The 25593-nt window shown below is 44.9% G+C and overlaps 1 protein-coding gene across 1 annotated transcript in view; it reads right to left on the bottom strand.

Annotated features, from left to right (window-relative positions):
• The window catches only part of RIC8B (RIC8 guanine nucleotide exchange factor B), a 73026-nt gene that overhangs the window by 44847 nt on the left and 2586 nt on the right, over positions 1-25593 (bottom strand). The window contains exons 2-3 of the mRNA XM_040439581.1: positions 12285-12332; positions 8236-8844 (exon numbers count right to left, since the gene is read on the bottom strand). Of these exons, the coding sequence (XP_040295515.1) occupies positions 8236-8844; positions 12285-12332 (657 nt within the window). The remainder of the gene's footprint in view (positions 1-8235; positions 8845-12284; positions 12333-25593) is intronic.

Here is a 25593-nt window from a genome sequence, read left to right on the forward strand (position 1 = left end):
CCAAAATGGGGTCACTTGTGGGGTAGTTATACTGCCCTGGCATTTTCCAGGGGCCCTAATGTGTTGTAAGTAGGTAAATGACCTGTGAAATCCGAAAGGTGCTCTTTGGAATGTGGGCCCCTTTGCCCACCTAGGCTGCAAAAAAGTGTCACACATCTGGTATCGCCGTATTCAGGAGAAGTTGGGGAATGTGTTTTGGGGTGTCATTTTACATATACCCATGCTGGGTGAGAGAAATATCTTGGTCAAATGCCAACTTTGTATAAAAAAATGGGAAAAGTTGTCTTTTGCCAAGATATTTCTCTCACCCAGCATGGGTATATGTAAAATGACACCCCAAAACACATTCCCCAACTTCTCCTGAGTACGGAGATACCACATGTGTGGCACTTTTTTGCAGCATTGATGCGCAAAGGGGCCCACATTCCTTTTATGAGGGCATTTTTAGACATTTGGATCCCAGACTTCTTCTCACGCTTTAGGGCCCCTAGAATGCCAGGGCAGTATAAATACCCCACATGTGACCCCATTTTGGAAAGAAGACACCCCAAGGTATTCAATGAGGGGCATGGCGAGTTCATAGAAAAAAAAATTTTTTGGCACAAGTTAGCGGAAATTGATTTTATTTATTTTTTTCTCACAAAGTCTCCCTTTCCGCTAACTTGGGACAAAAATTTCAATCTTTCATGGACTCAATATGCCCCTCACGGAATACCTTGGGGTGTCTTCTTTCCGAAATGGGGTCACATGTGGGGTATTTATACTGCCCTGGCATTCTAGGGGCCCTAAAGCGTGAGAAGAAGTCTGGAATATAAATGTCTAAAAAATTTTACGCATTTGGATTCCGTGAGGGGTATGGTGAGTTCATGTGAGATTTTATTTTTTGACACAAGTTAGTGGAATATGAGACTTTGTAAGAAAAAATAAATAATTTCAGCTAACTTGGGCCAAAAAAATGTCTGAATGGAGCCTTACAGGGGGGTGATCAATGACAGGGGGGTGATCAATGACAGGGGGGTGATCAGGGAGTCTATATGGGGTGATCACCCCCCTGTCATTGATCACCCCCCTATAAGGCTCCATTCAGATGTCCGTATGTGTTTTGCGGATCCGATCCATGTATCCGTGGATCCGTAAAAATCATACGGACATCTGAATGCAGCCTGACAGGGGGGGTGATCAATGACAGGGGGGGTGATCAATGACAGGGGGGGTGACCAGGGAGTTTATATGGGGTGATCACCACAGTCATTGATCACGCCCCTGTAAGGCTCCATTCAGATGTCCGTATGCGTTTTGCGGATCCGATCCATCTATCAGTGGATCCGTAAAAATCATGCGGACATCTGAATGGAGCTTTACAGGGGTGTGATCAATGACAGGGGGGTAATCAATGACAGGGGGGTGATCAGGGAGTCTATATGGGGTGATCACCACAGTCATTGATCACGCCCCTGTAAGGCTTTATTCAGACGTCCGTATGCGTTTTGCGGATCCGATGCATCTATCAGTGGATCCGTAAAAATCATGCGGACATCTGAATGGATCTTACAGGGGGGTAATCAATGACAGGGGGGTGATCAGGGAGTCTATATGGGGTGATCACCACAGTCATTGATCACGGCCCTGTAAGGCTCCATTCAGATGTCCGTATGCGTTTTGCGGATCCGATCCATCTATCAGTGGATCCGTAAAAATCATGCGGACATCTGAATGGAGCTTTACAGGGGTGTGATCAATGACAGGGGGGTAATCAATGACAGGGGGGTGATCAGGGAGTCTATATGGGGTGATCACCACAGTCATTGATCACGCCCCTGTAAGGCTTTATTCAGACGTCCGTATGCGTTTTGCGGATCCGATCCATCTATCAGTGGATCCGTAAAAATCATGCGGACATCTGAATGGAGCTTTACAGGGGTGTGATCAATGACAGGGGGGTGATCAGGGAGTCTATATGGGGTGATCAGGGGTGATCAGGGGCTAATAAGGGGTTAATAAGTGACGGGGGGGGGGTGTAGTGTAGTGGTGCTTGGTGCTACTTTACTGAGCTGCCTGTGTCCTCTGGTGGTCGATCCAGGGGTTAAAAAAATCACATCTCCAGCCTGCCAGCGAACGATCGCCGCTGGCAGGCTGGAGATCCACTCGCTTACCTTCCGATCCTGTGAGCGCGCGCGCGTTCACAGGAAATCCCGGCTTGCGCGAGATGACGCATATATGCGTGACTCTGCGCAGGGCTGCCACCTCCGGAACGCGAATCTGCGTTAGGCGGTCCGGAGGTGGTTAATGTAGTGGGAAGCCGAAAAAACGAATTCATCTTAGCGTGGGGGCTGTTCAGATGCCGTGGTCACAAATGACACGAGCAGACATGAGCTCAGGGTGTCTGCTGTGTAAAACAGCAGGTACCCGGCGGCTGTGGCGCCCGCTCTGCACACGACATCTTTAATGTACATGTACGGCGTGGTCCTTGGGAGTGGTCACCACTACCAGATCAATGAGAGTTTGACTCCTGACACCCCTGCCGATCAGCTGTCGTCTACAAAAGCACAGCACAGTGGGTCAGTGGTTAGCACCGTTGCCTTGCAGTGCTGGCGTCCTGGGTTCAAATCCGACCACGCACAACATCTACATGGAGTCTGCATGTTCTCCCAGTGTTTGTGTGGGTTTCCTCCAGGTACTCCACAGGCATACTGAGGGGACAGCTTGATGCTGATGTCTGTAAAGTGCTGCAGAATACGTCAGCGCTATATGGCGGAGTATAATAAATAAGCGTTTCACAAGCGCCGCAACCTCTTCAAACACACTACAGTTACACTTTATAAGCCAGCCAATAGAATAATAAAATGGCTACTGGCGCATACTTTTATGGGTGACTTCTGATGATGTTTATGGATGTGTCGGCAATTGGTTTGATCCATTCACAACAGGATCCGCAATGATACTATTGCTAGGACATCAAATACATAAGCATATGCCCACAGGGAACACCATCCATTATGTATTATCATCAACAGGAAATTGTGGACGGGAGTTTGTTCCCTTCATTTTCATTGTGCATTGTTATGCCAACGTATAAATGGCTTCCCTGACATCATATCTGATAGCACAAATATCTCTGGAGAGAGGATGATGGGGAACATGGAGCCAGAGGAGATGAATTCTCACACTACATATTCACTACGTAACGAGGCATGGTCTGGAGAACCTCAAGTAAAGGTTTAAAGGCTATTGGGGTCATTTATCAAACTGGTGTAAAGTAGAAGGCCAATAAGATAATGGGTTGCATCAAACGGGGCATAGATGCCCGTGATAAGAACATAGTCCTGCCACTTTACAAATCACTGGTCAGACCACACATGGAGTACTGTGTACAGTTCTGGGCTCCTGTGAACAAGGCAGACATAGCAGAGCTGGAGAGGGTCCAGAGGAGGGCAACTAAAGTAATAACTGGAATGGGGCAACTACAGTATCCTGAAAGATTATCAAAATTAGGGTTATTCACTTTAGAAAAAAGACGACTGAGGGGAGATCTAATTACTATGAATATATATATCAGGGGTCAGTATAGAGATCTATCCCATCATCTATTTATCCCCAGGACTGTGACTGTGACGAGGAGACATCCTCTGCGTCTGGAGGAAAGAAGGTTTGTACACAAACATAGAAGAGGATTCTTTACGGTAAGAGCAGTGAGACTATGGAACTCTCTGCCTGAGGAGGTGGTGATGGCGAGTACAATCAAGGAATTCAAGAGGGGCCTGGATGTATTTCTAGAGCGTAATAATATTACAGGCTATAGCTACTAGAGAGGGGTCGTTGATCCAGGGAGTTATTCTGATTGGCTTCTACCTCACAGTTTTTTTTTTGCCTTCCTCTGGATCAACTTGCAGGATAACAGGCCGAACTGGATGGACAAATGTTTTTTTTCAACTTTCTAAACTATGTTAGAACTGGCTTAGTTGCCCATAGAAACCAATCACATTCCACCTTTCACTTTTGACAGCTTTTTTGGAAAATGAATGGCAGAATCTGATTACGGTAGTTGTAATAGGCAACTAAGCCAGTTCTACTTTACACCAGTTTGATAAATGACCCCATATGTTCACGGAAATTTAGACTAGCACATTCATAGTCGCAGGTGCACATCCATAAAGCTAGCATGCAGGAAGCAAACAAAAACAGGTATGGCAGCACAACATATCACATACAAACAATAAAACTGGGAAATAGGGATTATACTAAACTAAAGGGGTATTATAACTACTATAAATGAAAAAAATAGAAGCTCTTTGCGCACATTTTTGATCAAACGTGTGTCGGGCCCAAAAATGTGCGCAAAGAGCTTCTATTTTTTTCATTTATAGTAGGTATAATACCCCTTTAATTTAGTATAATCCCTATTTCCCAGTTTTATCGTTTGTATGTGAAATGTTGTGCTGCCATACCTGTTTTTGTTTGCTTCCCCCATATGTTCACGGTCGCAACCAAATGATTCTGTCTCAATGCCTTTAAAATGACAGATGAAGCAACTTTGCCATCAATTTTAACTACAAACTTCCTACAGTTTTGGTACTACAGCTCCTATGCAGACAATGGGCCAGATTTATCATTAGCTCAGGTCAGAATAATGGAGTGAAAAAGTCCCAAAAAAAGTCCCAAACGCTAAAACTGCGCACAAATTTGCGACTTTTTTCGGCTCTGCACTATGCTCGCCAGTTTTCTGAAAGTGGGCGTGTTTTCTTATGCAAATGAATCTCTAGACAGATTTACTATTGGGACTATTTAAAAAGTCGCAAAAAAGTCGCAATTTCACTCCAGTGAGGACCATGCTTATCTTATGAGAACATGCGACTTTTTCATAAAAACGTGCGACTTTTTCGTAAAGATGTGCGACTTTTGTAAAGCTGCTTACTGACGGATAAACTGCTACCGTCAAACCACATTTATTACAGTCTTAAAGGGCCGATCATAAATCTGACTTGGCTAAAACTGACTTTAGCCATATGTTAAAGTGGAGTGAGCTGTCAGAGTAATGATAAATCTGGCCCAATGTGTCTCCATGGTAACAGGCAGGAAACAAACCTTGTCTAAAGCTTGTATAAGGTCTCTTGCACACGACCGTATGGCTTTTTCAGTATTTAGCGGTCCGCAAAAAATAGATCCGGAAAAAATACGGATGACGTCCGTGTGCATTCCATTTTTTGCGCAACGGAACAGCTGGCCCCTGATAGAACAGTACTATCCTTGTCCGTTATGCAGACAATAATAGGACATGTTCTATATCTAAACGGAAATACGCAAACAAAAGGCATACGGAATATCTTCCGTTTCTTTTTGCGGATCCATTAAAATGAATGGTTCCGTAAACAGAACGCAAAAAAACGGAACGGAAATGTGCAAGAGGCCTAAGGGTCCATTCACACGTCCGTAAGTGTTTTGCGGATCTACAGATGCGCGGATCCGCAAAACACGAACACTGGCAATGTGCGTTCCGCATTTTGCCGACCGCACATCGCGGCACTTAATAGAAAATGCCTAATCTTGTACGCAATTGCGGACAAGAATATGACATGTTCTATTATTTTTTTCCGGGAACGGAATTGCGGAAGTGCGGGTCCGCAAATTTCGGATCCGGGCAGCACATCATGCGGCACCATAGAAATGAATGGGTCCGCAATTCCGTCCCGCAAAATGCGGAACAGAATTGCGGACATACGAAGAGACCCCAAGACAGGCAGATCAGCAAGCGATTGTTAGGAGGGAAGCGTTCCAACGTATGTATGTAATAGCATGCTGCGTTCCGAGTGTCATATCTCCTCGCCTGCTCACTAGCGGAGGAGACCGATTCTATTACATGCAGTGATATCCTCCGCAGCATGGGGAGCAGTGATCGCTAATGCCACTTCTCGTCCCCATACTATCTAGTGGTTTACCAGCAGCAGATCGCTATTAGACAGCACGATCTGCCGCCAGCAAGCGCTGACATTTAAGTATGTTTTAAGTTTAAGCATTTGCTCATTTATTAGGCAATCGGCGGCAGTATTACACACAAACACTCATTAGCGATTAATACAGCCGTAACCTACTCTAATGTAACCTTCCATTTGTTGCCTACTTTATGGCAACATAGTGTAGAGGTTATCAAGATGTAAAGCACAGATAAATGGGCAAAATATAGAAAAAGGTGTACATGGCAGCACTGCCATACAGGTACCCAGACTGATGATGCATGGAGACAACGCCAAGCTGGCTGCAAGACACACAACAGAACACAGGATTAGCCCCAGGACCTGCTTTCTGTTGTGTACAGCTATGGAGTACAGAATCAGACTCTACAGGGTTGGTTTGTTGTCTGTTACCATGGAGACACATGGGTCTGTATAGGAGCTATAGACAGAAAACCATAGGGGATGTTTCATTACAACCTATTGCAAAGTTGACTCATTTCTCGTTTGGCCATAAACGTTCAGTGAAACCGGGCGAGGGACAAAAGATCTTTCTGGGAATGTTCTATTGAAGAACTATCTTTTGTCCATCAGCGATCTTTTTTTGAATAAAATACTTTTTCATCTGGCTAATGGATAAAAATGTAAAAACGCAGCGGACCAGTTCTCAGATGAGGATGATGATGGTCTGTCATCGCCTGGCTTAAAAGATCGTCAACCAACGAATGGTCAATTTGGTTGAAAATGTATGTTAGACTAATAGGTCATCAGTATCTGATCAGTGGGGGTCTGACACCCTGGGCCCCCTCCGATTAGCTGTTTGAGAAGGCATGGGTGTTCCTGTGAGAGCCACGGCCTTCTCTCAGCTCCGTACACTGTAGAGCGGCTGTGCTTGGCCTGGGCCATGTGACCAATGAATGTGATGTCACACGGCCTAGGGCAGGGGTGAGCAACCTTCGGCTCTCCAGCTGTTGTGAAACTACAATTCCCAGCATGCTCTAATTACTTCGGTGGGAAAATAGATTCAACACTAATTACTTCGGTGGGAGTTCTAAGTAGAGTAGAGCAAGTGTGCATGCTGGGAGTTGTACAGGGTGGGCCATTTATATGGATACACCTTAATAAAATGGGAATGGTTGGTGATATTAACTTCCTGTTTGTGGCACATTAGTATATGTGAGGGGGGAAACTTTTCAAGATGGGTGGTGACCATGCAACCCTCTTCTCCCACTCTTCACACACTGATAGCAACACCGCAGGAGAAATGCTAGAACAGGCTTCCAGTATCCGTAGTTTCAGGTGCTGCACATCTCGTATCTTCACAGCATAGACGATTGCCTTCAGATGATATTAGATGTGCAGCACCTGAAACTACGGATACTGGAAGCCTGTGCTAGAATTTCTCCTGCGGTGTTGCTATCAGTGTGTGAAGAGTGGGAGAAAAGGGTTGCATTGACAATCCAACACAATGGGCAGCACATTGAACACATTTTATAAGTGGTCAGAAACTTGTAAATAACTCATGAAAGAATAAAGTTATGTTAAAACCAAGCACACCATTGTTTTTCTTGTGAAATTCCCAATAAGTTTGATGTGTCAAATCACCCTCTTCCTATTGAAAAAACTAAAGTTGGATTCAAAATGGCCGACTTCAAAATGGCCACCATGGTCACCACCCATCTTGAAAAGTTTCCCTTCTCACATATACTAATGTGCCACAAACAAAAAGTTAATATCACCAACCATTCCCATTTTTATTAAGGTTTATCCATATAAATGGCCCACCCTGTAGTTTTACAACAGCTGGAGTACTGGAGGTTGCCTACCCCTGGCCTAGGAAAAGCTGATAGAGTGCTGCTGTCTTCTCAAACAGCTGATCAGCGGGGGTCCCGAGTGTCAGACCCCCACCAATCAGATACTGATGACCCATCCAGAGGATAGGTCTTCCATGTAAAACTCCTAGAAAACCCCTTTAATATAATACACTGTGTAATGCTTAATTTCCCCTGTGGTGGCGCTGCAGGGAAACTGGGAAACTTTTTTCAAGTATATAAATGCCTGAAAAAGGCTAATGTATAGCCGAAACGTCGCACCTGCTGGATCATTTACGCTGCAGGGATACTGAACATTTACTACCTGTTCCCCCACAGATTACAGCTGATCGCCGGAGATCTCAACAGTGGGACATCCTGTGATCAGCGTATTACCTGACAAAAAGGGTCTGTCCACAAGTAGACAACTCCTGAAAAACATGCATGTATGTTAGAAAATGTAAAAAATAAAGCCATACCTCACTATGGACGTTCCAGCTGTCCAGTGTCACATTAAAGAGCGCTTTTAAAGCCTCGATGGTGCAGTCCGTCTCCTGCACTGACAGCGCGGGGGCACTCACTTCAGCAACAGCCTGGTATTTCCCTGCCCACTGAACACTCAGGATACTTTCCAGGGTCTTTGTAAGTAGGGGCAGTCCTTGCAGTTCTTGTTTTAACTGAGCCCTAATGTCTGTGTGCAAAAGTGTAAGCAGAAAGAGCAGCCGCAGATCGAAGCAGCGAATGTCATTGACTGCGCGTCCGTCCATGCACTTTTCCAATAGCCTGCAAAGCCCGGCAGCAAAGTTCAGGTCCAGACTCAGCTTCTGCGCAGTAGGACTATTGAAGACGATATTGCACAAACACTTTAACGCCTCAACAACGACCGGGAAGTCAGCGACGTCCCCCAGAGTTTTCACTTCAGGATCCAGCTTGGCCTTTTTCATCAGGATTTCCATATTTTCCCTTGTGGTCACTGGAGCTAAAACCTTCTTATCTCTGGAGAGGATGCGGAGAGCTTCCAAGCATGTCATCTGACAGGACGTGCTCGCTCCTTTATCCAGGACTTCGAAAAGGGCTTCACATAGTTTCTGCAAAATAAATGATATATACTAGGTTAGGTCCCGAAGTTTTTGGACAGTGACCCAATCTTCACGATTTGGGCTCTGCATGCCACCACATTGGATTTGAAATGAAACAACTGAGATTGAAGTCTAGACTGTCAAGTTTAATTAAAGGGGTTGAACAAGAATATCCTGTGAAAGAGTTTAGGAATTGCAACAGTTTCTCTACAAAGCCTCCTCATTCCAGGAGCTCAAAAGTAATTGGACAAATTAACATTACCATAAATCAAATGTTCATTTTTAATACTTTGTAGACAATCCTTTGTGAGAAAGGACTGCCTGAAGTCTGGAACCCATGGACATCACCAAACCTTGGGTTTCCTCTTTTGTGAGGCTTTGCCAGCCCTTTACTGCAGCTGTCTTCAGTTGTTGCTTGTTTGTGGGTCTTTCTGCCTTAACTTTTGTCTTAAGCAAGTGGAATGCATGCTGGATCGGGTTGAGATCTGGTGATTGACTCGGCCATTGCAGAATATTCCACTTATTTGCCTTGAAGGGAACCTGTCATCAGCTTTATGCTGACCTCACTGAGGGCAGCATAAAATATAGACATAAATACTGATGTCAGCGGTGTGTCACTGATGAGCTAAAAGTAAGTGGTTGCCAAGAACCAGCATCATAATCATTGCAACACAGGCCTTGAAAAGAGTCAAATCTACCTGAGAAGAGTCCTGGTTATACATAATCTCCTGCACTCTCGCCCATCTACTGATGATTGGCAGTTCTCTCCTAGAGAGAAAGGGAGAAAACTAGGTAGAAGACTGTCAGTCATCAGCAGGTGGGCAGGAGAGCAGGACTTCATGAATTACCAGGACTCTTCTCAGGTGGCTGTGACTCTTTTCCAGGCCTAGTCTGCAATGATTGTGATGTTGGTTCTCGGCAACCACTTACTTTTAACTTATAAATGATAGATTATAAATGATAAAATCAACTCACCTGTCTCTACTTTATTCTGCCATTAGTATGAGCAGTATAAAGTTGATGACAGGTTCCCTTTAAACAACTCCTGGGTTGCTTTTGCAGTATGTTTTGGGTCATTGTCCACCTGTACAGTGACGCGGCATCCAATCAATCTTGCTGCATTTGGTTGAATCTGAGCAGAAAGTATATCCCTGTCCACTTCAGAATTCATCCGGCTGCTTCTGTCACATCATCAATAAACACTAGTGACCCAGTGCCATTAGAAGCCATGCCTTCTTCCCATCATTCTAGTACAGGTTGATCTTAGTTTCATCTGTCCCAAGAATGCTGGTCCAGAACTGGGCTGGCTTCTTTAGATTTTTTTGGGCAGTCTAATCTAGCCTTTCTATTTTTGAGTACATACACAAATCACTGCAAAAAATGCACCAAAATGATGCGCAACTGACAATACTAGCTAATTCCTCAGGCCGATGTTAAAAGCTGAGAACTTTGTCAATATCTTCCAGTCAGGAACATATCGGAGCCCCTCATGCACCACGTCACGGTGTCTCAGCACGCATGGTTGGGCAGGGAGAGCAGGAATTTCTGAATAACCATGACTCTTCTCAGGTTCTCAGCTTTTAACATCGGATTGAGGAATTAGCTTTCTATTTTTGAGGCAGATTAATGGTTTGCATCTTCAGGTGGACCCTCTGTATTTGCTCTCAGAAGGTCTTCTCTTTATGGTAGACTAAGGCTACTTTCACACTAGCGGCAGCCTTCTCCGTCAGGCTGTTCCGGCGCGGGCCGGATCCGTACGACATGTCGTAGTTTTATTCCGCCTGCCTCTCAGCATGTTTGCCGTGCGGCCGCCGGAACTCCGGCCCTCCCCCATTATAGTCAATGGAGCCGGCACGCGTGCACTAGTGGCAGCACGGATCCGGCAGGCTGTTCACCCGCCAGAACAGCCTGCCGGAGAAGGCTGCCACTAGTGTGAAACTAGCCTTAGATACTGATGCATCTACTTTCTGGAGAGTGTTCTTCACTTGGATGGATGTTGTGAAGGGGTTTTTCTTCATCCACCACTGTTGACCTCCGTGGACGTCCAGGCCTTTTTGACTTTCCGAGCTCACCAGTGCGCTCTTTTTTACTAGAATGTACCAAACTGTTGATTTGGCCACTCCTAACATTTCCGATATCTCTCTGATGGATTTCTTCTTTTTTTTCAGCCTAATGATGGTCTGTTTCACTTCGATTGAGAGCTTCCTTGACCGCATGTTGTGGGTTCACAGCAACCGCTTCCCAATGCAAATGCCACACCTGGAATCAACTCCAGACCTTTTACCTGCTTAATTGATGATGGATTAACGAGGGAATAGCCGATGCAGCCCATTAAATAGCTTTTAAGATAATTGTCCAGTTACCTTTGATACCTTGAAAAAGAGGCAGCTACATATTAAATAGCTGTAATTCCTAAACCCTTCCTCCAATTAGTACCTTCTTAATAAAGCTGAGAGTCTGCACTTTAAGCCTATATTGATGATATAACTGTATATTAAAAGTTTTGGTAAACAGCTAAAATGCCAAATCTTATGTTACTGTCCAAATATTTCTGGACCTAACTGTATATCAAAAGAACATACACAGTTTAAAGGGGTTGTCTGAGATTTTTCTATTGATGGCCTATCCTCAGGTTAGGTCATCAATATCTGATTGTTTGAGGTCTGACTCCTGACACCACAAACGATCATCTGTTTGAAGAGGCTGCGGTGCTCCTGTGAGCGCTGTGGCCTCTTCCTAGGCCAGTGACGTCACATTCATCAGTCACGTGGCCTAGGCGCAGCTCAGTCCCAATCAAGTGAGTGGGGCTGAGCTGCAGTACCAAACACAATCGCTATCCAATGGACGGTACTGTGCTTGGTAAGCAGCAAGAAGGCAGGTGTCCACCGCAGCCTCCTCAAACTGCTGATTGGGGGGATACCAGGTGTCGGACCGCTGCCAATCTGATATTGATGACCTATCCTGAGAATAGGCCAACAAAATTAAACTCCCGGAAAACACATGTCTCGTTAGTAAATACATAAATATACTGAAGAATCTTTATTAGAGCTCTGCATTGTGCCATTGCCCTATTAATCCTCCTGAAAATGTATTAATTATTAATATTTATAAATAATAAAAATAATAAATGATAAACTGACAATAGGGTGATACATCCCCCACTGACAAGTGGAATAGTACCTACACACTGTCCTACCAGTACTGACAATGTAAGACTGGACAGTACAATGGGGGTTGTAACAACGAGTTGTCAGTTTTTTCATACATTTACAAGAAGAATAACAGAGGAACAGCCCACTGCAGAGTTCTAAGATGCTTAAACTTGCACGAAAAACTCACATAAAATCCCAATAAAAACCAAACAGGGAACAACTTCACTAACATGCCAGGGACAAGGCAGAAAATCACACAATTCAAGGTCAGAATGCCCTTCTAGAAACAATACTTGCCTTTCTCTTTTCTTCGTCAGCTGGATCAAACTGAAACATGGTGCGATTCTGTGTGGAGAAGATACAAACTACATGAACAGGAGAAACATATACAGCATGTTTGTCACAAAATGGCTGCCGGAAACTGATCTGGGCAGCACCGCAGAAGTTTGCTCCGATCCACAGCATAGGAGATAGCTGCTAGATCTGTGCGGGTCCAACCGCTGGACCTCACTGATCCATTTATTTTCTATGGGACTGCTAGAGACAGCAGAGTACAGCGCTCGGCCAGGCCTATAGAAAGTAGCTGTGCGACTGAACGATCAGACGCTCAATTGATTCTGGAGCATGGGACCCCCACTTTCATGGTCGATGGGGGACAATTAGTTAGACCCCCACGATCTAACAGTTCATGAGTGCATGCCCATTTGTCACTGATTCCATGGAATTTTGGAAATTTGGGAAATTTCCGTAAAAATTTTAAGAATTGCTTTTAAAGGATAACTATATTTTTTGAGTATTGGATTGTGGTGATTAATATCACCTTGGTGGCCCTATTTCAACTTTTCACTGTGTATTCAATTACCCCTTAATTCCACAGTTTTGTTCCCTGTTCTGCCTACTTTTACCTGTGCTTACAATAGGGTTGCTAGGCATGGTCCATCTAAACAGATAGACGGAGCACGCACCGTGCAGGGTCACATTACTGACAGCCAGGGACTGTAAGTAAATGATTAAAGCCAGGTCCTCCCTAGCAGCTGATAACAGTGCCTGGGCTGTGTGCACTTCTCCCTGTCCCTGCGCTTGGCAGACGCTCCCTCACTCAGCAGAGCTGGAGAATGCAGAGTGGAAGCAGCGCAGACCAGGGAAGGGAGATCTGCCATCTGCTCAGTGTATAAATGAAAGCAACATGTGGTAAGAGGACCCCTTTGTGCTGCAGGAGATTAACCCTTTAGGGGGAGGGCTCTGGTTACTGACACTTTTGGGGGGCTATTGTTACTGGCTAGTGAGGGCAGGCGGGATTAGCCTCAGGGTGAGGGCAGTGGCGGCCATCTTAACTGAATAGTGAAATTGCAGTTTTATGCAGACTGGTTGCTAAGGGCTGAATCTTATTAAATATGGGGTAAGTCAGTCTAATAGTAACTGATTCTGGAATATCATGTTATTAGTAACTACATATATGAAAATTGAAATTAGGGTCTAAATGTGACAGTTATCCTTTAATATTCTAAGCTTTCTAACATCCTAAAAAAAATAAAAAAAAATTCAAAATGATGCCAACATTAAGCAGACAGAAAATTTAGAAAATTGAAAATTTACAGAAAAAAAATTCACAATTTTCTAAATTTAAATTTCTCTGCTTTTAAAGCAGATTATGATACCACATATAATAGTTATCACTTTACATTCCCCATATGGTAATGGTGGTAATTATCATCATTTTACAGCTCATAGTAAATGCTAGTAATGAGTTCTTATCAGTATATAGAATTATTTTTTGGCTGTCCGTGATTTTGGGATAAGGCGTTTTGGCTTTCCGTTTGTGAGATCCGTCATGGGCTCTCACAAGCGGTCCGAAACTGATCAGTTTTTCCCTAATGCATTCTGAATGGAAAAGGGTCCGCTCAGAATGCATCAGTTTGGCTCCGATCAGTCTCCATTCCGCTCTGGACGCGGTCACTAAAACGCTGCCTGCAGCGTTTTGGTGTCCGTCTGACGAAACTGAGCCAAACTGACACAATCTGGCACAATAGAAAACGGATCCGTCCCCCATTGACTTTCAATAGAGTTCATGACGGATCCGTCTTGGCTATGTCACAGATAATACAAACGGATCCGTTCTGAAAGGATGCAGACGGTTGTATTATCTGAACGGATCCGTCTGTGCAGATCCATGACGGATCTGCACCAAATGCGAGTGTAAAAGTAACCCAAGTTGTCCAGAAAAAAGAAAAATTGTGGTTGGCAACCCTGCATCTTACCCTGATGCTATCTTCAATGGAACGGAGCTATCTGTTCCAAAACGAAGGGGTTCATTTACTAACCAGAAATACACTTATATTAGGTGTATTTCTGGCGCAGATTGCGGTGCAAAGGTCTTTCGCGCCACTCACGCCAGGTTTAAAAAAAAGTGTGCGTGGTGCGGGCAGGGAATGGGGTGGGCCGGCAGGCCCGTCTCATTTACCATTTTCTACGCCTGGTTTAGGCGTAGAAAAAGGTCTAAACATAAGACAGCTAGGAAGTTGGCTTACATTTAGAGCTGGCGCTGGATGCGGTGAAAGTATGGAGAGGACGGTGCCTCTACAGAACTCTGGAGGATCCACCGCCAGCTATAGGGGATGTTAAGACCGGTGTCTAAAACGCCGGTCTTAATAAATGACCCCCTAAGTGTTTTCTACTCTCCTAGCCCCACCTAAAGGTGTCAGACCCCTTTAAATGATGACCCCTCTCCTGACATGCCTGTTGTCGTAAATGGCTGTATTCCTCATGAAATATCAATTGTGGAGCATCTTCTGTCATAACTCTCCTCTGTTATTCCTCTTGGAGCTGGGTCTATACACTCTATGACACTACTGTCCAATCACCCCTTTAACAGAGGGAAAGATAACACCCGACTGTCAATTTTTTTAAAATACATTTATAAGAGGAATAACAGAGGAGCGGTACAATGCACAGTTCTAAGAAAAGATGCTCTGGAATGATTCATGGGGATTACAAGTATTTAGTAAAGCAGGCATGCCAGGAAAGCTAAGTGGATCTCTTTAAAGCAGTCCCTGTGTATTTGCTTTCTAGCAAATATATCTTTAGCGCATCAAGGGATTGTCCCCGGTGGGGCCGAGGCAAAGTACAGCACATGGTTACAGCTCACTGTCGTCAGAGCATTCCCGTATGGAAATAACCGCGCTGAATGCATTTACCTTCCAACCAAGGTGTATTTGTGTCTGCGAGCCGATGCTCAGCTTGAAGGGGAACTGAAATTCGGAACCATCAGAAATAATATATTAACCAACAATTCCATAAGGCCTCTTTCACACGGCCGTTTTTTTTTCCCGTTTACTGGCCGTTTTTTGCGGTCCGTATACGGTACCATTGATTTCAATGGGTCCGCAAAAAAAACGGAATGTGTTCCGTATGCATTCCGTTTCCGTTTTTCCGTTTTTCCGTTCCGTTTTAACATAGAACATGTCCTATATTTGGCCGCAAATCACGTTCCGTGGCTCCATTAAAGTCTATGGGTCCGCAAAAAAACGGAATGCATACGGAAGTGCATCCGTATGTCTTCCGTATCCGTTCCGTTTTTTGCGGATCCATCTATTGAAAATGTTATGCCCAGCCCAATTTTTGCTATGAAATTACTGTATACTGTATTTGCCATACGGAAAAACGGAACGGAAAAACGGAACGGAAACGGAAACACAACGGAAACAAAAAACGGAACAACGGATCCGTTTAAAATGGACCGCAAAACACTGAAAAAGCCATACGGTCGTGTGCAATAGGCCTAAATCAAGTTATTATGAATCACTTCTACTAATAACCTTAAAAAGGACCCGTCAGCGCTCCTGACATTGAGCATTGAAGGGACCATCTTTTAATACCATTCCTTGGACTTTGCCTTATGGTCCCCTGAAGAACCTTAAAGCATATATAGGGAAGTAATAGGGAATCTGAGGGTTTAGCCACCGAGAGTGGGGTCGCCCCTGTAGGCAGGGATAGCTATAGGGGCTTTTAGGGTGAGCTATATGTCTGCTGACCAGGATATACAATTATTTCATCATCCATCTTGAGACCTCACCTATGGCAACCTGACCATTATCTACCGTAATTAAGGGCCGTGAGTAAAGTTGTTCATGTGCCTAGTTTTGGCTACTTTCACACTTGCGCTTTCCCTTTCCGCTACTCAGATCCGTCATAGGATCTCAATAGCGGGAGAAAACGCCAAACTGAACGAAACGAAGTGCCCCAGAATGCATTCCGTTCCGTTTAGTTGCGTCCCCATCGAGGACAGAATAACCCTGCAAGCAGCAATTTTCTGTCCTCGATGTGGTGCGGAGCAAGATGGATCCGTCCTGACACACAATGGAAGTCAATGAGGATGGATCCGTTTTCTCAGACACAATAGAAAACGGATCTTGGCTATGCTAAAGATAATACAACCGGATCCGTTCTGAACGGATGCAGGCGGTTGTATTACCATGACGGAAGCGTTTGTGCAGATCCATGACAGATCCCTAAAAAACGCTGGTGTGAAAGTAGCCTTAGACTGATGCTAGAAGGTATTGTGTGGTAAGACAAGGAGTACCGATGGCTCTGTAATCCAGAATCACAGGGCCTCTACGTGCTGCCCTACAGCTAGGATTCTGGTGTACACTTTACTAGGAGGAAATCCATGCAAGGCAATAGAAAGCTTTCCTGATTGGGGGTGTCCATCGCTCAAAAATAAACGTAAGATTTTTTATACTGGTCTATAATCTGATTAATTACAATGTAACATTCCAGTGAAATGATAAAATAATAGCGAAATGCGTTTGTTTAGCCAAAGTACATCTCAGCGCCAAGTTCTCTCTCATTAAGTGTGAAAGTTGACTCCAAGTCCTGCTTATTAATTTATACAAAGCATTCTCCATGCAGAGCGCATTGTCTAAGGCAGCAACGCGTTTCGGGTCCTCCTGAAATATTTATCACCTTTTCATTCAGACTGAACCTAGAATTCGCAGTAAATGTAGCTAAATGTATGCTAAAAGACATCAATATATAAATCTAGGTAATGGCAGTAGCTGTTCTGCCTCACGCAGCTTCTCCCAGTTTACGCTGGGCTGGCAAAGATCACCAAGTACGTCATTTGGCATAGATCAAACACTTCCTTTATGCAAAGCAGCAATGGTGTGGGCTTCTGATGCTTTCCATGAAGGAAGGTGGAGAACGAAAATGAGCAAACCCAACCTGCTAATGCATCAGAGATCAGAAACAACATGCTGCAAATAGAGGGCGACTGACCAATACATGGACAATCTCACCAAGGGTCGCCCACAGGCTTAAAGGGGCTCTCCACTTGGGAGACTTTTTCCTTTTCGAATGGCTAAAGCAGAGAGACACTACAAAAAGAAAATGTTGATTTAAAGAGGACCTGTCGCCTCTCCTGACATGTCTGTTTTAGTAACTCCATGCATTCCCCATGTAATAACGATTCGGGAGCATCTATTCTTATGACTCTGTGATGTGCCATTCCTTTATTATTCCACCTAGAAGTTACGACTGAATTGCTAGCAATGCGTCATGAAGGTCCAGATGGGCGCTAACAGATGGGATGTGTCCCTGCACAGTCTGCATAGTGTCAGACTGTGCAGTTACACCCATCTGGACCTTAACTACAAACTGCTAGCAATTCATTCATAACTATTAGCAGGAATAATAAAGGACTAGCGCATCATGAAGTCATAAGAGTAGATGCCCCAGAACTGGTATTAAATGGGGAAATGCAAGTAGTTACTAAAAAAGACATGTCAGGAGAGGTTAAAGTTCCTCTTGGGGACTACAAGTTCTCTCCATATCAGTCCTGCTAGTTATCATTCTTTTTGGATAAATCAGGGCTTTACAATGAGGGCGCATAAGATATATTTATAGGATTAACATTTTTAAAATTTACCTAAATTCCTATGAAAGTAAATATGCAAGAAGCTGGGCATTTAATAAATTAATGACACAAAAATATAATATTAAATATTTTTATTTTGAATTCGGAGATGGTACATTTCTATTATATGCTCCATGTGCCCTATTAGGGCGTACGGACATCATCGTAGAGATCCCACTTAGGACGCCATGCTACCCCTCGATGAGCCAGGAGTGGCTCCTTCATACAATCCATGGACAACATGGACGGTGGCTGCGGCTTCACTTGTGGATAAGCTGTTATCAGCCGCGTGTGTGCGAAGTTGGACCTGTGCTGATCAACTTCTTTAGAAAAAGGACACCCTAGTCAATATACACGTCGTGTACCCATAGGAGTAAAGAGATGGAATTCAAGCTGTCGCTAATCAGTTACAAGATAGACACAAATGGCGCCCAATGGACCGCACTGACATATAACGGGGTCCGTTCAGTTCAGCTACGGTGCCCGTCATGTTAGCACTATATGCTGTACTATTTAATCTGCGATGGAGGCACCAAACAGAGTCTCCAGCCTAACCGGACTGCTCACCAGTGCTTGCTTTATTTCTGAGGGGCCTCCTGTTCCAGACATACGGCCCCTGGTACTTCTTGCAACCCTATGTGTAAATTGTCAGTGTTTTGCCAAAAGAGGGAGGCTACCACAAATTTTAGTACCGCCAGACCACTCTGCTGATGCTTTGAAGGAAAAGAACTAACCTGAGGGTGAACAGAGCCTAAAGCTCCTGAACAGGACAAGCACTGATCATTGATACAAGAGTCAGTCAGCACTTATTTGCATTGATCTATCGCACTAGTTGATGCAAAGAATTCCTACCGCAATCCTACCTCCGCCATTCATCTGTATTAATTATCGCCAGGTTACACAGGGCGACAGGCTGCCAATAGTCGGGCATCATTTGCTCTTCTGTTGGTTGATCTGCAACACAATTACATAGGCCAAATAGTGACCACGATCGGAGATAACACAGAACCTTGCGGATTTTGTCGGAGAAATTTCTGCAAATGAAAACCAGTTCCATTCAGCTGATTGGGGCTTGCAGAAATCCATGTGCTTGCCGCCCCATTCAAATGAACGGAACTGGTTTTCCGTTGTGGCAGTTTCTCCAACAAAATCTGCAACGTGTGAGTGCACCCTTAAGGGTACTTTCACACGAGCGTTATTCTTTTCCAGCATTGAGTTCCGACCTAGGGGCTCAATACCGGAAAATAACTGATCAGTTTTATCCTGATGCATTCTGAATGGAGAGCAATCCGTTCAGGATGTCTTCAGTTCAGTCTTTTTGACTTTTCAGGACGGAGATAATACCGCAGCATGCTGCGGTTTTATCTCTGTCCAAAATTTCCGGAACACTTGCCGGCATTTTTTTCCCATTGAAATGCATTAATGCCGGATCTGGCCCCAAGTGTTCTGACAAAACGGATCCGTCCTTCCGGTCTGCGCATGCTAAGACCGCAAAAAATGTGAAAAAATAAAATGCCGGATCTGTTTTTCCAGATGACACCTGAGAGACGGATCCGGCATTTCAATGCATTTGTCATACGGATCAGGACCCTGATCCGTATGACAAATGCCATCAGTTTGCATGCGTTTTGACGGATCCGGCAGGCAGTTCTGGCGATGGAACTCCCTGCCGGAATCCTCTGCCGCAAGTGTGAAAGTACCCTAACCCCTCAGGCTCCCCCTGTCTTCCGATTGGAGCCCCCGCAGCAAGATTGATTGTTATAACATCCTATGGCCTTGTAAAGGATGAAGAAATGACTGAAAATAAACTAGATATTATTGTGGGTGAAATATTGGGGATTCACTGGACTTTAAAACATAACTTTTTAATCAAATGTTATTAAAATAAAATCCCATTAAATACACATAACAATCATCACATATGGATAATAAGTACACTATATATGATAGGAGGGTCAGTATTTGATACATTTTTGGGGGGTTATTTGCCACCGCTGTGGCTACTCACGATTCAGTAGTCAACCAAATAGTAGTTGAGCCTCCGATCACAGAGAAAGATGTCTTCTAATTCTGGATAATATCCACCTTAAATACCTCTAAGGGGCACACATGGGTTTGCTTTTGGGATTCTTACCCTATAATACTAACATTCCCTGCCTACAAGCAGAGTAATGGCCCGGAAAGAGGTGGCCCCACTTCTCGGTGGCTGACCCTCAAAATAACTGTCCCTTCCTACATTAGTATCCCATTATCTATCTGTAGTCTTCCTACCCGACGCATTTCCCCTATTTCAGATCTATAGGTTCCTCAGGGGATCAGATAATAGTAGGCACAATGGCCCTAATGATATGCCAGTTGATATTAGTCGGGCAGAATAAGGTCATTATGTTACTTTTAGTGCACACTGAACGCTGTAAAAACAAAACCTAAAAAAACCTTAGAGGATTTTTTTCCAAATTTCACCCCACAAATAATTTTTCCCATTTTCCAATAGAAGCTATGCAACATCATTGTGGCTGAGGGAATGTATGGAACAGGCATCTGCACTGAGACTGCTCCATAAGTGGCGGGTGCCAGCTTTATAATACAGCAAGCACCCGGCCGCAATGACCAGGTCTTTTAACCCCTCAGATGCAGAGAGAGGGGGCTGTCATGGTAAACTGCCTGTAAGGCTGTGCACGAGGCACAGCTCAGCAGGTAGTGCGTCAGACTCCTATAGACTATAACAGTTCTCTATTATGGAACAAGCGATCAGAAGATTCCAGGTTCTAGACCCCTAAGGGTCCCTTCCATGCTTTGGATTGGAAGGCACCCTTTGGAACCGATTTCCAGTCGTGGCATATTGTGCAACCAAATCGGCAGCGTGTGAAGTTATTAGGTAAAACATTTTTTTTTTTAAAGTGTGAAGAAAAATTAAAAAACATAAAAATAAAAAAAATAATTCTAATCACCCACTTTCCCAATTTTAAATATAAATAAACAATAATTTTAAAAAAAACATAACAGGTATCGCCGCGTCCGGAAAAGTCTGGTCTATTAAAATATAAAAATATTTTTCCTACACGGTCAACACTGTAACAGGAAAAAAATAAAAACACGAGATTCACCATATTTTGGTCACCTTGTCCCTCAAAAAAAAAATTGTGTTCACATAGTCGTATCTACCCCAAAAATGGCACTAATAAAAACTACAGTTCATCCCGCAAACACATGCCCTCATATAGCTCTGCAGACAGAAAATTAAAAGGTTATGGCTGTCAGAAAACCGTGATGCAAAGAAAATTTAGATTCTTTTCAAAGTTTTTTTTTTTTTTTCAAAAGTGGTAAAACAAAAACACACCATACAAATTTGGCATCGCTGTAATCGCATTGACCCGCAGAATAAGGAAATATGGGGGGATGGTTTCAATTTCACCCCACAAATATATATTTTTTCAGTTTTCTAATACAAGACACGGTAAATGAAAGGGGTTGCCTGCTTTTTATCTATTGATGGCCTATCCTCAGGTTAGGTCATCAATATTAGATCGGCGGAGGTCCGAATCGCTGAACCCCTGCTGATCAGCTGTATGAAGACAAAGCAGCGCTCCTACGAGCGCAGCCTTCTCTTCACTGTTTACTTGCTCGCCATCGCAAAAGCAGCGTAGAGCAGGTGTAATTACACCTAAGCCGCCCCATTCACTTCTAAGTGAATACGAAGGAGCCGTCCCACTGAGTGAATGGGGATGGCGGGAGTTGTAATTACACCTGCTTGCCGCGGCAGTCCCTTGTAAGCAGGATGACGGGAGGTCCTCCATCTATGAAGTCCATATCCCATTTGGAGCCCGTGTGAGGTCTGGTTTTCCCACAGAGTCTTGCAGGAAAAACAGGCAAGAATAGAACATTCTGCAATCTTCTCTGCACAGATAGATGGTTTGTGTAGAAAATCGTGCATGTGAAGATTCCTATTCCACTGAATGGGTCAGCATTCAGTTAGGGGGCTGTCCATTGTAAAACTTGGGCAGCACCTGGGGGGGAAAAACACCCGTGTGAAATTAGCCTTAGTTTGCCCACCTATTACTTATCTTGTACTGATTCCGAGTTACAGCTAGGATTGGGCGATATCAAAAATATTCAGATGATAACGATATTAAGAAATGTATCGTGATAACGATACATACCCGTTTAAAAGAAAAAAAAACACAAGGAGACATTATACTGTATAGGGGGCAGCCACAAGGAGGCGTTATACTGTATGGGGGCAGCCACAAGGAGGCGTTATACTGTATGGGGGCAGCCACAAGGAGACGTTATACTGTATGGGGGCAGCCACAAGGAGACGTTATACTGTATGGGGGCAGCCACAAGGAGGCGTTATACTGTATGGGGGCAGCCACAAGGAGGCGTTATACTGGATGGGGGCAGCCACAAGGAGGCGTTATACTGGATGGGGGCAGCCACAAGGAGGCGTTATACTGTATGGGGGCAGCCACAAGGAGGCGTTATACTGTATGGGGGCAGCCACAAGGAGACGTTATACTGTATAGGGGGCAGCCACAAGGAGGCGTTATACTGTATGGGGGCAGCCACAAGGAGGCGTTATACTGTATGGGGGCAGCCACAAGGAGGCGTTATACTGTATGGGGGCAGCCACAAGGAGGCGTTATACTGGATGGGGGCAGCCACAAGGAGGCGTTATACTGTATGGGGGCAGCCACAAGGAGGCGTTATACTGTATGGGGGCAGCCACAAGGAGGCGTTATACTGTATGGGGGCAGCCACAAGGAGGCGTTATACTGTATGGGGGCAGCCACAAGGAGGCGTTATACTGTATGGGGGCAGCCACAAGGAGGCGTTATACTGTATGGGGGCAGCCACAAGGAGACGTTATACTGTATGGGGGCAGCCACAAGGAGGCGTTATACTGTATGGGGGCAGCCACAAGGAGGCGTTATACTGTATAGGGGGCAGCCACAAGGAGGCGTTATACTGTATGGGGGCAGCCACAAGGAGGCGTTATACTGTATGGGGGCAGCCACAAGGAGGCGTTATACTGTATGGGGGCAGCCACAAGGAGGCGTTATACTGTATGGGGGCAGCCACAAGGAGACGTTATACTGTATAGGGGGCAGCCACAAGGAGGCGTTATACTGTATGGGGGCAGCCACAAGGAGGCGTTATACTGTATGGGGGCAGCCACAAGGAGGCGTTATACTGTATGGGGGCAGCCACAAGGAGGCGTTATACTGTATGGGGGCAGCCACAAGGAGGCGTTATACTGTATGGGGGCAGCCACAAGGAGACGTTATACTGTATGGGGGCAGCCGCAAGGAGATGTTATACTGTATGGGGCAGCCGCAAGGAGACGTTATACTGTATGGGGGCAGCCACAAGGAGACATTATACTGTATGGGGGCAGCCACAAGGAGACATTATACTGTATGGGGGCAGCCACAAGGAGACATACTGTATGGGGGCAGCCACAAGGAGACGTTATACTGTATGGGGGCAGCCACAAGGAGACGTTATACTGTATGGGGGCAGCCACAAGGAGACGTTATACTGTATGGGGGCAGCCACAAGGAGACGTTATACTGTATGGGGGCAGCCACAAGGAGGCGTTACACTGTATGGGGGCAGCCACAAGGAGACGTTATACTGTATGGGGGCAGCCACAAGGAGACGTTATACTGTATGGGGGCAGCCACAAGGAGACATTATACTGTATGGAGGCAGCCACAAGGAGGCGTTATACTGTATGGGGGCAGACGCAAGGAGGCGTTATACTGTATGGGGGCAGCCACAAGGAGGCGTTATACTGTATGGGGGCAGCCACAAGGAGGCGTTACACTGTATGGGGGCAGCCGCAAGGAGATGTTATACTGTATGGGGGCAGCCACAAGGAGGCGTTACACTGTATGGGGGCCACAAGGAGACGTTACACTGTAGGGGGCGGGGGCCACAAGGAGATGTTATAATAAAGTCTTGTAGCCACAGGCCACCATACATACAGTAATACTTTACGATATACCTTTCCCGCGGCTGCCTCGCTTGTGTGCTCTGATTCTGACATCAGATGTCGGTGGGCGGAGATTTGAATATCGGAGCAAGGAGGAGGGAGAGCCGGGGACGGCCCGCTGCGGGAAGTAATACGTTTGTAATTTTGTCATTAGAGCACACTAGGCAGCCGCAGGAAAAGTCTCTCCAGAGACACCCAGTACTCACACAGAGTTCGCCACATAGAACCGACACAGGTGGGTGACGGACGGTGATGTCAGATGGTGGGTGGAGTCTGGAGACTTGAATAAGGGAGGCGGAGCAAGAAGGAGCCAAGAGCGAGAGGAAGTAATGTGTTTGTACTTCTCAGCTCTATGCAAGGTGCAGGGGCGGGCGGACGCAGATTTAGTCAGCACACATGCGGTCAGCACACATGACGTCACAAAATACCGCGGTAATTAGGAAACAGCGATATCGCCATATCGCCATTTTTTAATACCGCGGTATATCGTGAACACCGGGAAAAAAAATAACTCTTCCCCTGCATTGTAGGAGCTGAGCAAAGCCGATGGGGTGTATCTGTCTCCGAGCTTGTCGACTGCTTCCAGTAGAATTGTGAATGCAGCTCTGGAGTATAAAATGAGCTGTAATTCACGGAGTTACTTAACTTCTTGCCTAAGGTTTTTTTTTAATCTGTCATATATTTCGGTTTTCCATGCACAGCTAATGTGTTATTGGAAGAATTGATTGCGTCAACTACTCAGCTTCCATTTAGCGTTTTCCCTTCGGAGGCATCATTTCCATCAGACCATAATAGACGTCATGCACTGCACTTCCATACGTGTGATAGCATTCCAGGAAGCTGTTATACAACCGCTGTATACCAGTTCCACCAGTTCAGCTATACCAGCCTTTGTTAGCAACTTTCCTCTATACAAAGAAATTTCCTCATAAAACTGCAAGCAACTACATGAATAAGGCTCTGTTCACATCGCGGTTGTGGAGTCTGTTTTATACGTGGAACATGATGCAGTACCGGATCACACAACAATCGCCGGCACTGCGATCCCAGTGACTTTTATGGGGTCCATTTGGTGTATAAAAGGGGTTAAATAATAGTCACATTTTTTCCCATAAAAAGTGTAATATTCCGAGGTGCTTTCACAGAGGAGGATGAACAGCTCGTAAGGAGTCAATTGGTGCCCGATTTTCCTATTTATTTGCACTGGGCAATTATCGGGAATTGTTCTTGTGGTGGTTCAGTTCTCACAGAATTACAATGTTTGTTCACATCAGATACCTGAGTACAAGGGGCGATCTGCTGCCGACAATCATTTTTATGACCACCATAAAGACATGATCAACATTTCGGTTGATCGCGGAATATTTGCATGGGGCAATGATCGGGAAAGAGTGTTCATATGCTTGTGTAAAAGGACATGATCACATTTGTGTCCACTGCAGATTCCGGAACCAGCGCTATTTTTCTTGTCAAGGTGACATACACCTCAGCATCTAATGGACCCCATAAAAGTCACTGGGGTCGCAGGGCACTGACAATGATTGTTGTGTGATCTGGCACACCTTACAAACGACGTCACTATCCAGGGTTTCAAATTTCTTTTAGAAACAAACTTGAACTCACGTAGGTGTATACCGATACTTTAGGGTAAGATGGTTTCCTCATTGATATGGGATGCTCTAACCTATTAAACATAC

Source organism: Bufo bufo, chromosome 1 (genome assembly GCF_905171765.1).
Source record: "Bufo bufo chromosome 1, aBufBuf1.1, whole genome shotgun sequence".
Lineage (NCBI taxonomy): Eukaryota > Metazoa > Chordata > Amphibia > Anura > Bufonidae > Bufo > Bufo bufo.